Source organism: Varanus komodoensis, unplaced genomic scaffold (genome assembly GCF_004798865.1).
Source record: "Varanus komodoensis strain SLA01 unplaced genomic scaffold, ASM479886v1 scaffold6_4, whole genome shotgun sequence".
NCBI classification, from domain to species: Eukaryota; Metazoa; Chordata; class Lepidosauria; order Squamata; family Varanidae; genus Varanus; species Varanus komodoensis.
In genome coordinates this window covers 9,628,233-9,641,290 of record NW_025336347.1, presented here as the reverse complement: position 1 = coordinate 9,641,290, position 13,058 = coordinate 9,628,233, and the positions used below count along the sequence as shown (strand labels likewise).

Sequence of the window (13,058 nt, the reverse complement as noted above, 5' to 3'; positions counted from 1 at the left end):
TAAATACCATCTCCATATTACCTTGTATCCATGCTCTTTAATTCTAACTACCATATTCTTATATACTCTTCTATTCCAAATATTCTTCCAGTCTTTGTCTTTTATTTCACCTACATCCATTTCCCACATTGATTTTAAACTTTTTGCCTGATCCCCTAACTCCATTAATATCCTATAGACTTTGGCAATTCTTCAATTCTCACATTCTTTTATAATTGTTTCAAATTTTGTTATTGTCTTTCTTCCTCTTTAAGTTTGTCCTTCATCTTTATCCATTTTTCTAATTGAATTAAATTTAACCAATTTAATTTAACCTCCTTAATTGTATTATATTTTTATCTTATTTTTCCAGCCTTCCTATTTATATATATGGTTATTTTTTAATTTATTAATCCAATCCTTTGATTCTATTTTTGAGGATTTCTCCATTTCGATCACTGGTGTTAAAGGAGAAGTTCCTGGGATTAACTGTTGTCTCCATTTTTCCCATACTTCCATCATATTTTTTAAAAAGAGATTTTGAATTCTCTTAATAATCTTTTTAATATCCTTTTAAAACCAACATGCCTCTAAATGATCAGCTATTTCCCTTAATTCTTTTAATTCGATATCACTCCATATAAATTCTTTATTTTGGGCTATAATATCTGGAACTATCTTTAATTGGTTTGTAAATCAATACTTTTAAAAATCTGGAATACCCAGCCCTCCTTTTTTTGTGATTCATACCATAACACTTTACTTACTCTTTCTCTTTTCCCTCCATTACAAGAAACCTCCAATAATTTCTGCATTTCCTTTAATTCTTGATCATAAAACCTGATTGGGATCATCCAAAACAAAAAATTAATCTTTGGCAGAATTTTCATTTTTGTTACTGCTGTTCTTCCAAACCATGTTAATTTTACCATTTCATATTTTCCTATTTTATCTTTTATGTCCTTCTTTAACTTTTCATAATTTTTCTTTTTTAATTCTTGACTATCTTTTCGAATAGCAATTCCTAAATATCTAATATTATCTACTATTTTTAATTTATATTTTTCTTTTAATAGATCCAATTCTTCACTATTATGATTATATAACTTCATTTTCCCCAATTAACTTCCCAAATCCCTTTAAATGTAAATATATTCTCTTTATAGTATTTATTGGGTCTTGAAATGTTAGCAATGTGTCATCTGCAAATAAATTAATTTTGATTTTCTGACACACTCCTATTCCATCTATCTGTGTATCATTCCTAATTGCATTTGCCAATATTTCCATCATTAAAGCAAATAATGTTGGGAATAAAGGACAACCCTGTCTCGTCCCTTGGTTTAGGATTATTGTTTCTGTAATACCATCATTTACAATTATTTTTGCCGCATTTTCTGAATATAATTGATTTATTACTTTCTTAAACTTTACTCCAAATCCCATCTTCTCTATTAAGATCTTCACTGTTGGCCATTCCACAGGCTTTAAATATATCTAATGCTAGTATACTTGCCTTTATATTTTGCTTCTCAATATAATAGTTAATATTTAAAACTCTCCTTACCACATCTGACTTTTGCCAACCTCTTATAAACCCACATTCATCATTCTTTATATATTTATCTATAAATTTATTCAATCTATTTACCAATACCACTGTAAATATCTTAGCAACTTGATTAATGAGAGATATTGGTCTGTAAGATCCAGGCTTTGTAAGATCTTTATTGGGTTTCATGGATTCTCTCCCAAGTGCATGGCATTGCTGCCCCTTCCATTATTTTATTAAACATCGTTTTCATTTTAGGGACTAATAATTTTTAAATTTTTTATAATATTCAGGACCCAATCCATCAGATCCTGGTGCTTTACCTATTTATAATTTATTTATAACTTCCAATATCTCTTCTTCTGTTTTAGTTTCCATAATTTCTTTATCCTCTTCTCGAATGTTATACTTTAAATTCTTTTCTATATATTATTGGCTTTCTTTTGAATCTGTTTCATTTCCCTTATATAATTTATCAAAAAACCTTTGAAAAATTAAAAGTTTTTCTTTCACCTTATTGCATCTTTCCCCTTTTTCATTCTTTATTACTCCAATTAATTTTTTTGGTTTTTTGACTTGTGTGGCTCTGGCCAGCATTTTGGAATTTTTATTACTATTTTCATAAAATTCCCTTTTCAAGTAAATTAATTTCTTTGAACTTGTTCTATTTCAATATTTTGTATTTCTTTTCTTTTTGCTATTAATTCTAACATAATTTTGTTTTCTCTACTTTTAATATATTTTTCCTCTTAATTCTTTAACTGCTAGTCTCTTTATAAGTTGCTCTTTTTGTTTTTTTGCAGATATATGAATATATTATTTATCTTATCAATGCTTACATTGTATCCCATATTACACTTATATTACTACCTCCTTTTTCATTTATTTCCCATGTTTCTTTTAATTCTTATTCTATTTTTTTAAAATCTTCTCATTTTTAAAAATCCTTAAATCTCTCCTCCATCTATTTGCCTGTCTATAATCACATTTTATTTCCATTTCCATTGTTATCAATGCATGGTCTGATATTTTAATTACTTACATATCCGCATTGACTATCTTGGACATTATTTTTGATGTTACAAATATATAATCTATTGTAAAAGTTTTATGTCTATTTGAATAAAATGTATAATTTTTGGTCCCCATTTAATTCTCTCCAAACATCTTTAAATCTGTTTTCATTAATAAACCTACTTAAATCTGTATTATGTTTTATATCTAACTTTGATGGGTTAGATTTATCTTTTTCTTTATCCATAACCATATAATCACCCACCATTATCACATATCCTTTTTTAAATTCTTCTATTTCTTTATATACCTTGTCATAGAACTCCCTTTGATTTGTATCCGGTGCATATATATTAGCTAAAGTCACCTCTTGTCCATGCATCAGACTTTGTATTATAATAAGAAATCTCCCTAATGATCCTTTTTTATAGCTTTTATTTTAAATTCACACCTTTTGGCAAGAATAATTGCAACACCTCTTGCTTTTGAACTACCATATGATTTTTCGTATATGGCTGCCCAATATAATTTTAGTTCATTTACCCCATCTTTCTTTTGATGTGTTTCTTGTAAAAATATAATATCTGCTTTTTCTTTATATAAAGATTTTTCAATTCAGGCTCATTTATGTCTTTCTCCCAAGCCATTTACATTCCAAGACACAATCTTCAGTGTTTTTCCCATTCTTTCAATATGTTAAATGTTCTTTTTGGTCTCCATATGTGATAAACATAAGACCATAACAACCACCCAAATCAACTCATCCCTACCCCCACCATATTCCCCACCACAATTGTGTATAAAAGCCCCCTTGTCCATCTTCAGGAGATTCTCTCCTCCCCGCAACTTCAGGCTTCCAAGGGGGGATGGGAAGAGGAGCCTTCCCTTCAAAGACCATAGACACTCATTCCACCCTCCCCACTCATCTATATCCTTTTATTCTATACTCAAAATTCCCATATATTTCAGTAATAATTCCAATGCTAACAAATACAATATATTCTATATCTATTACATATAAATCTTCTTATCTCTTCATTCTTCTTCTAAGACTCCTATTCTTCTGCATCTCCTCTTCTTTCTGCCTCTATGGAGCGAATGAACCTCCTGCTGCTATGCTTAACTTCTTCTCACTATCTCTTCTCTTCTCCTCTGTCTTCCTTCTTGAAAATGTGGATATGTCCTTTAACTTTTGCACTTGTGCCATGTATTCATCATCATAACTCCAAGCATCTTCAGTGATTCCAGTGCTTCCTCCTCTGTATCCACTCTATAATATTTTCCATTATATGCAAACCTCATAAAAATCAGGAACCCCCTGCTATATTTTATGGAATTCTTTTGTAATATTTGACAGACTTGAGACATATCTCTTTTCCATTGCAAAGTCCCATTACATAGATCAGGAAAAACTTGAATCTGATGACCTCCCAGCATAATTGATGTCATATTCTGTAATTTTTGCATCAGTTGTTCTTTTTTTGCATATGACCAAAATCTAACCACAATGTCTCGGTATTTTTCTTCCCGGTCTTCTTGGGCCAACTCTGTGTATTGCATCGATATCATATCTTGTAAAAGAGACATCTGGAAGAATAGATTTGGCCCAATCCAATATTAATTGGATCTATTTATCTTCATTCTCTTTCCCATCCTCTGGATACCTGTTAAGGCTTAGGTTCGATCTTCGTTGTCTATCTCGAATCTCAATCACACTTTTAGAGACCTGGTCTAACTTGGTCATCTGTTTTTTAGCTCTTGTTCTTTCACCTGAGCTTTCACTTCTATAATTATTTGATGATTCTCTTGGTTTTGTTTAGCTAATTCTTTTATTCTTTCATCCATGTTGTCTATTTTAACATCTATTTTCTTCATCTCTTCTTTCACATCATTAACACCTGACATCACCTGTGTCTTCATTTCTCTTATTTCTTGTAAAAGTGAATTAGAACTATCTGATTGTGTTGATGGAGTCGTTGTTTCCACCCAGGAAAATGGGTAAGCCTGTCTGCTTCCTCACAGGCATTATTAAACATGGCACAAATTTCAAGTAAAAAGGAATAAACCCTATGTTCTTATTGAGACTTCCCTCCTTCCAGTGAAAAACATAATTACATGTAAGTGATCAGGACCAATAATACGTCAAAAATACAAAAACCCAAGACAAATTCACCCCTTTAAGCCTCCCCTCTCCCAAGTTAACTGCTAAATTAAATAAATTTAAAGGAATTTTATGGTAATGTCAAGGAGAGTGTTAAATTTGTCTATTATGAAATGGAAAAATACATTTTTCTTCCTCCTTACAAGCAGAACATGTTCTAGAAGATCAGGAGATGCAAAAAGTAACTAATCACTTTAAACACATTTCGGAAGGTTTGTTGCCTTGACCTCTAGCAACTTATGTGCATTTTTTGTTTTCGGTTTTTTTTCCAGTTGTCTCAGTTATTCATTGAGGATAAATTGTCCTGAGCAATCGTCTACCAGAATCTTCAGTCAAGAATGCTTCGCTTCTGGCTGCACACTCCGCTGGCATTTTCAGGAGCCTGCGGAGTCCTAGGGTCGGGATTCAGCCAGTTCCTGCAAATGCCAGCCAAGTGTGCTTTGCTCCCGTTTCTCCTTCCCCACACAGGAAAGTCAAAAGATTTCCAGAGCTTGCTCCTGGACTAAAGTGCTGGCTGGAAGATCCCCAGCTTGTACTTCATCTGGGGACCCAATCGTGCCAATGGGCAGGGCTTCCACCAGTGAGGTCACCAGAGAGTCCCTGCCCCCAGGCGGGAAATAGTCCAGGGGCAGTCTTCTCCATCAACCAAATACAGGTCCTCATGCCTACCTGTATATCCTATATGTTTGAAAAAGTGTTTCTACCATGCCTGAAAAAAGGAAGAGTAAAACCTTCAGTTCTTATAAGAAGTTGATGGTGTCCCCTTTAAGATGTAAACTATACATTTAAAAATACCCTCACACTTATTATGCTTTGGAAATACTGATGCCTGGAAAATGTTTTCTCCCCTTGTCCTGCCCCATATTTTGGAACTGATCATTAGTAGAGATCTCCACTTATGATCCTTTCAAGATGTGACAGTTAGCATTTTGTTTGTAAATGCCTGTGCTGTACAAGAATGTCATGAGGTTGATGACATTTTGCTAGTGTCTACAGGCTGCAAAAAAGTGTTTCAGCATGTCACATACCAACAGTTTCTCACTTCTGAGTTTATTGAAAAATATTGAAATATTTGAAATAATGTTAAAGTTAGGAACAAAGTTTTTAGAGGATGCTCTCTGAAGTGTTGCACACCACTGAAATTGTTCAGTCTGAGATTGTGGCAAATGGCAGGATGTACTTGAGGTCCATTCCTGAAGATTTCCAAAACACTAAGTTGCTCATTTCTCCTTCTTCCCACCCAGCTGCTTTCCCTTGCAGGATATAAGAAAGATCGTGTTCATTGTAAGATTTATAAACACATATTATTTAATTTGATGATAATCAATAGCTGTTTCACTAAGGTACCAACTTTCTCATTAAGAAGTTAGACAGTTACCATGATGCACTGTAGGATGTGAGAACACTTCACTCTTAATTGAAAGTATTCCTTTTTCTCCATGAGTATCACAGTCAGTGACTTCTCTTGAGCAGCTAATTAGTGCGATTATTCCACAGCTGCATTAGTTTCACCACAAAGGGTTTTCTCTTATTTTATCAAAAGGATCAGTCTCCCTGGGAATGTTTCAACTTGACAGGTCTGAAATAGCAAGACAGTCATCATTCCCTACCCCAGCACCCACCTCTTGGGTGAAGGTGGAAGGGGGAATCGGGGGCTGGGGGCTTGAAAACGTCAGTAGGCAGAAAAATCTAAGTTTGATCCCTTTTTCTCTGTGTCTTAAAATACTAACCTTTCATGAGGAATGAAACTTTAAACTAACTTTAGAGGAAGATAACTGTGTGTTTCTAGATATGATTAGAAAACAGAAGATTTTTGTCAACCTGTTGTTTTGGTATGATGTTCTAACAATTTGTCCACATTTATGGGATTCCCTAGAAACTTTAGCATTTTAAAGGTAGGCAACTCCATCCCAAGAAAGCTGAATGTGTGTCCATTAGTAAGATCTACAGCCATAGCTGTCCTTAATGATACTTATTTTCACTGAGACATTAGCACGAGTGCTTGCCTTCCTTACCCTAGGAAGCCTAGCCTAAAGCTTTTTAAATGTATGCCTTTATTTATTAGATTTATTTTAAAGCCACCGGTTAGCACCATGTTCTCTTTATCCCAATACTCATCTCTGAAAGTTTCAGTATTTTATCTTTTCTCTTACTCTCCTACTCTGTAATTTTCTCTTATTCACTAATACATGTAGCTCGTTTTCAAGTGCAGTGGGGAGGTGTCTCCTGCCATGTCATTGTCAGTAAACTTTGTAATTACAATACTCAATCAATATGCACCCGGCATAGGAGATTAGATTAGCATGCTGGTGGTGTAGCTCTAAACTAGTGTAGTCACATGGATGTTCTTGTTTCATAGCTGAATCTTTAAGTTTTTAGAATGAAATACTAATTGTTTATCCTGAAATATTGTGATTTTTCTAGTCTTAGTATTGTCATACACCACCTTAGCTTGGAATAGCAGCTGTGAAAAGGATCTTGGGATTGTAGTTGACCATACACCAAGCACAGGTCAGCAGCGTGATATGGTCTAAAGGACCATCTGCACCCATATATCGGTACCCACCCCCTTAGATCAGTCCAGGAGGCCCTTCTATGAGAACCACCCTCAGGGAGGTGAAAAGGGTGGCAACTAGGCGAAGGGCCTTTTCTGCTGCTGCTCCCTATCTCTGGAACTCTCTCCCTAGGGAAATTCTCCTGGCGTATCCCTACTTTCCTTTCTGTGCCAGGCAAAAACATATCTTTCAAGGAATTTTTTAAACATTTAGTCTGTATGCTGTGGCCCTTTTTAGATGTTTAATTAATTACGTTTTAATTGGTTCTTAATGTTTTTTTACCCTGCTAGTATGTTTTGCATTGTAAGCCACCTAGGAAGGCCTCAGCAATTATAGACAGCCTATAAATGCATGTAAATAAATAAATATGTGTTATCAGAATCTGAAGGTTAGAAATATTGGCTATGATGCAGAAACATATGCACCTAACCTGCACACGCTGAAGTTTCCCTACAATTCCCTACAATTTCCCCAGACATTGCTGCCCTTGTAAAGGTTATAAAAGCTGTCTTCACATTTGGCATTGCATGAAAGCAACCAACTGGAAGAATACCATTTGCTTATTTTTCTTCTCGGAAACTGTTACAGTAGCCTATCAAATAGTTTTTAAAACTCTAGGCTATGGATTGAAGTTACCTTCTGCATATCTGTCTAAGAAATATCTGCTATGAAAGTAAGATACTCACAAGAGTAATTTAGGCCATAATTCTATAGTGTTTCCTGGAAATACGTTCCACTGGAGTCAGTCAGACTTAGTCTGTGTAGAACTGTACAGGATTGCATGAATTTGATTGAGCATAAGCAAGCTCTTTTATCAGATGTTTTCCTAAAGATGTTTTCTTTGAAAGGGGAACAAAATTAGTTAAGCAATCTGTAACTTTCTTAAATTGGCAGAGTAGTGGTATACAAGTGCTTGAATACTTGCGATTATTAACAGTAGGTATTTAACTGCCCTCCGTGTGTTAATAGATAGCAGATCCTAGAACCTATGACAAACCAGCATCTTGACATCTCTGTCCATACTATTGCTGTCAATATGCTTTGTTTGATACTGAGAACCCCGTTTCCCCAGCGCATGAACTCTTCTCTTGTCCCCTTGTTAGTCTTCAAACTTCAACAAATGCTATGGATGAGTGATAGACCCGTGTGTGTCTTCTGGTGTTTTCCACAGCAGTTCCGAGCACCCTGGAGCTTCCAAGCCTCCGCTAAGCTCCTCTAGTATGACATCACGGATTTTGCTACGCCAGCAGCTCATGCGTGAGCAGATGCAGGAGCAGGAGCGGCGAGAGCAGCAACAGAAACAGCAGGCTGCTCAGTTCATGCAGCAAAGAGTGGCAGTGAGTCAGACACCAGCCATCAACGTCAGCCTCCCAGCTAGCCTCTCTCCTGCTACTCAAGTCCCAATGGAAGTCCTTAAGGTATGTGAAGTTTCCAGCAGAAATTCTGTTAGAGTTGTTGTTGTTTTTATTTAGCACTTGATGTTTAAAAGTGCTTGATGTAATAATCACCAAGATAGTTGTACTATAAATTCCATCACTTCCCTGTCCGCCTGTATACTCTGCACATACTTTTAATCTTCTGTGTTTTCCAGGAAAGGCTCACTTACTAGAGTTGGGAATGAACCTTCATTTTTTGTAACATTTAGGAAGAAATGTTTTTTGGTGGGGAGGGGGTAGACAGAGGACATGAAACATATTTGAAATCTACCTCCATATTCCAAAGCAATTTTTAAAATAAACACTTACCAAATTATTGTATTTTCAGGTTCTCTTATTCTCAAGGTAGAAAATAGATGTCATTCACATATATAGCTTTGTTTAAGAGCTATGGAAAGATCCCACACAAAGGATTGTTTCAGAAAGTCTTAATCTGGAATACGGTCTTTTGCTGTTAGCCATTATTAATCCTTTTTTTTGCTCAAATGACTTCATTTCTTTTTGTAGCTTTTGTGTTCCTTGCTAGTCCAGCTTCCTAATTACTGGGTAAAACTGTATCTGTTACAGACAGAAATGCAGATGTCTTCATGTGAATTGGAACAGTTACAGCAGAGATTCTTAAAAGTTATTTTTAAGTAACTCTTAAAAGTTGGAAAATAAAGGCTGTAACTCCAAAATCCAAAATAAAAATGCAGTTTGCAATTGTTTTATCACCCAGCTGTTGTACCCACAACAGTTATTAATCATATCCCCCCCCACACACACTCACTGATTCAGGGAGTTAATAGTACTCTTCAGCCAGCTGTGTGTTTGTTTATGAAGCAATACACAATGCTAACAATATGGTGAATTTGAAATTTTAAAAACTAAATCTTGGTTCACCAACTGAAAGAGTCTATAGTGCAGTTTGTTCTTGTAAGTATTGGTACTAATGAGGGCTGTTGGTGTTATATATGTCAAGTAACTATAAAGCTGCAGGTGAATTTGCAGGAGCTGGCCCACTTGTCTTGGTAGACTTAGATTTTTAGAAAGTGGCTGGACAGGATCGTGCACGTAGGAACAGAACAGAGCAGAACATGGGCAGAGTCAGATCCAGGCATAATGTGAATACAGATCAAATTGTAGAGCTGGAAGGTGTGCTTGTGGGTTTCTTGTGGGAAGTGTCTGGTTACTGGGTGAACAGAATGCTGGACTTGAAGGATGCTTGTTCTGATCCAGCCTGGCCTTTCTTATGTTCTGATGGTACTTTGATCTAGAACTTGCCATCTGATCTTATTTTATTTTGCAAGGGATACTAAGAAGTGGGCTAAAGGGAGAAGAGAGTTTGTCTAACTTTGTTTGAAGTCAAGCAGGCAAGACTGAAGTCAGGAGTCTGGCAGTTTTTAATGTAAAAAATAAAACCTAACAGACTAAAAAGGTGTGCTTCGTGAACTGACACCGAGCAAGAGATTTTCTGATTTTTCACCATAGAACAGCTGTTCAAGATGGTGCCCATCAAAAAAGGAAATCTCATTGAACTCACAGTCCTTCAATATAGGAGGAAAAGTCCTATTAGCTTTAGGATATGCAGAGGGGGCACCTGCACCCAGCCATATCCTTGCTTTGGCTGGTGCTTCCACATGAGCAAAATAGGTGCAGCCTGCCCATAGCTTCTTTTGGTAAAGCAGTGCGAGACCTTTGCATTCATGTGGAAGCATTTCCTCATGCAGCTGTGGGGTTGTATCCTGTTTTCACCACAGGGGAATTGGTGTGTCTGTTGCCTTCCCGCCTGTAAGTTGCATCTGTGTTTAGCTTTGCCTGTGTTAGTTTTGTGTTCTCATTTAGACGATGGGCATGAAGAATGTAATAGTGGTATAGGATAGAAAGAGATTTATTATTTTCAGTCGCAATCATAAAATTATTTCAGGCACAGTGCTGACAAGATACAGAAGCTGGTGTAGTTCTTCCATTGTGGTCAGTTGCCAGGTGGGCAAGGAGAGGATGATTTTGCAATTGTAGGTTGCGTTTGGCTAGCATTTCATAGCAGCAAATGGGGAAGGATAACCAGTATTACTATTTTCCATTTAAATGCTTTCTGTCTACCATACAACTTTGTCATAATGTACAAACCTGGCAGAAGGTGTGTTATGTAATGTTCCAGCTTGCCACTTCATCTTCTTAAATGTGTTTTCCTAGAATTTGTTTATCTTGTTTATGCCCCTTCCTCCTATCACTTGTGCACTATTCAAAGTGGCTAACAACAATTTAAGCCAGCTACAAAATTTAATACTACTCCAAAAATGCCAAAAATAATAAAAACAGTGGCTGGTGCAGCAAGGTAAAACAGGCATTGGATTAAGAAATATCTGTCTGATAAGGCAAAAGCCTACTTAAGCAAAGGTTATTGCTATACATATAGTGCAACATCACGAGAAAGGGTGCTACTGAGATTCATGGACAAGCACTTCTTTTCTGTCCTATCTTTTACTTCCATCCCAAGCTGCTGTCTTAGTCATTGCCATAAATTAGGTCCTCTCCACTCAGATCTTTTGGTGCAGAAGAGTGTTACGGGCAGAACCAGCAGTCGCCAAGGTACTTTTGCCCCAAGATTCATCAAATGCACATTTAGTAACCTGGTCTTGATATAATAAGGCATGTGCCACCATGGTTCAGTCTGACCTTGTCAGAAATGAATGTAGCTGATGCACCAGCTTAAGCTGAACAGTGGCAGTCCAGGGTATAGTTACTACCTGAACATCTGCATGCAAAAATGAGTCCTTAAGCACTGGAACCAATTCTTCAAGGAAAGTACTTTTTAATCTCCAGAAGCTTGAATTTCTATACCAGAGTCCTGATCTGAAACACATCTATATTGTACCTCAGTGTATTAGTCTTATCCAGCCTAGTACTCACTCCAAACACTGATTAAGAACATCAACAGTTACCCTGATAGTGGATGAAAGGAGTAACTGTAACAGAGAGCTGCATGTGCTCTGCATATTGGTGACAATGTACTCCAAATGCACAGGCAACCATGCTGATGTCAAACAGTGGAAACAAGATCGAACCCTGAGGGATATCATACACCAGTAATGACCTAGCTGAACAGTCCCCCAATATCGTCTTCTGAAACTGACTTCTGATGAAGGACCAGTACTACTGTAGGATACTGGAAGGATGCCATGCTGATGTTGATTCTGTGAAGAGGACCAGTAGAAACAACAGGCCATGCACTTCTATCATTTGACTTCTGGTTTAGATAATCTGCCTGGGTAATCAAAACTGTCTCATTCCCAAATCCAGGTTTGAAGTCATGTTCAACAGGTCCATGTGCACTCAAAGACCTTGCCCAAAAAGCTGAATTGAAAAGTGGTTGGAAATTATCCAACATGGTAGAATCCAGAAGGGGCTTCCTTAGGTTCCTTAATAGTGGGAATGAATGAATGGTCTCTTGCTTTGCATTTGCAGTGCTCTGTTCCAGGGGTAGGCAGAATAGGCTGTCCCAGAACACCTGCCTTGGCATCCCCTGAGCTGCCCTCCTATTTTTGTTGCTGTTGTGGTTGTTAAATAACATCTGGGATTATTTCAAAGCAAAGAGCAAGCCGGCATAGAAATGTTCTAATAATAATAATGCTCTTTTCATTCCCCATGAATGCCTTGGACATGGAGGGTTCAGAAAATTCTTGGGACATGAAGTTGGTGGGTAGCTGCAATTCATTGCTATCCTGTGCAGCCACCAAGAAAAAGAATGGAGGAAAAGAGAAACGGCCCTGTCACTTCTCATAAGTTGAAGGGGATCTAAAGACAGTGGCCTGCGACTGGAAGAAGTGGTTGTAAGCGAAGTGACCAGTCAGGGAGGCCAGGCAGGAGTGGAAAGAGGAATAGAATAGGAAACCAGCAGTTACTGGGAGCATCAGCTGGGAGTAATCTGGGGAGACGGGGAGGATTGCATGTTGCATAGATGGGCGATGCATATATGTGAGAAAGAGAGAGGGTTTAGGGTGGATTTTGGAAAGTTCCTGAAAAAGAGTAAGTATGGTATTTTATGTTCCTGCAGGGAGGAGGTGGAGGAGAAAATAGTATGTGTCTGTGGATGGACCTGGGCATGCATGTGTGTATGTCAAGACATGCAAGATGGGTGTGTGTGTTTTGTGTGTGTGTGTGAGAGAGACCATGGGTGATGAGCTGATATGCAAAAAAGCAAATGTATGGATCATGATATAGTGAGAAGGAGAAAAGATGAGAAAATTAATTGACTTGCAGTAGGAGTAAGAAAGATTAAAGAAGAGATTGCTGTCTGTGGAATGGGTTTCTGTTCATATGGTAAACTGAATTTTTATTTGTTTGGGTTGTATTCTGTATTCTATGATTTGGAAAGGGAG

The 13,058-nt window shown here is 36.9% G+C and overlaps 1 protein-coding gene across 11 annotated transcripts in view; it reads left to right on the top strand.

The window, feature by feature from the left end:
• Positions 1–13,058, top strand: part of MITF (melanocyte inducing transcription factor) — a 189,319-nt gene that overhangs the window by 115,889 nt on the left and 60,372 nt on the right. For all 11 annotated transcript variants that reach the window (XM_044451836.1, XM_044451833.1, XM_044451830.1 and 8 more), the window contains exon 2: positions 8,433–8,679. In XM_044451836.1, coding sequence (XP_044307771.1) covers positions 8,433–8,679 — 247 coding nt within the window. The remainder of the gene's footprint in view (positions 1–8,432; positions 8,680–13,058) is intronic.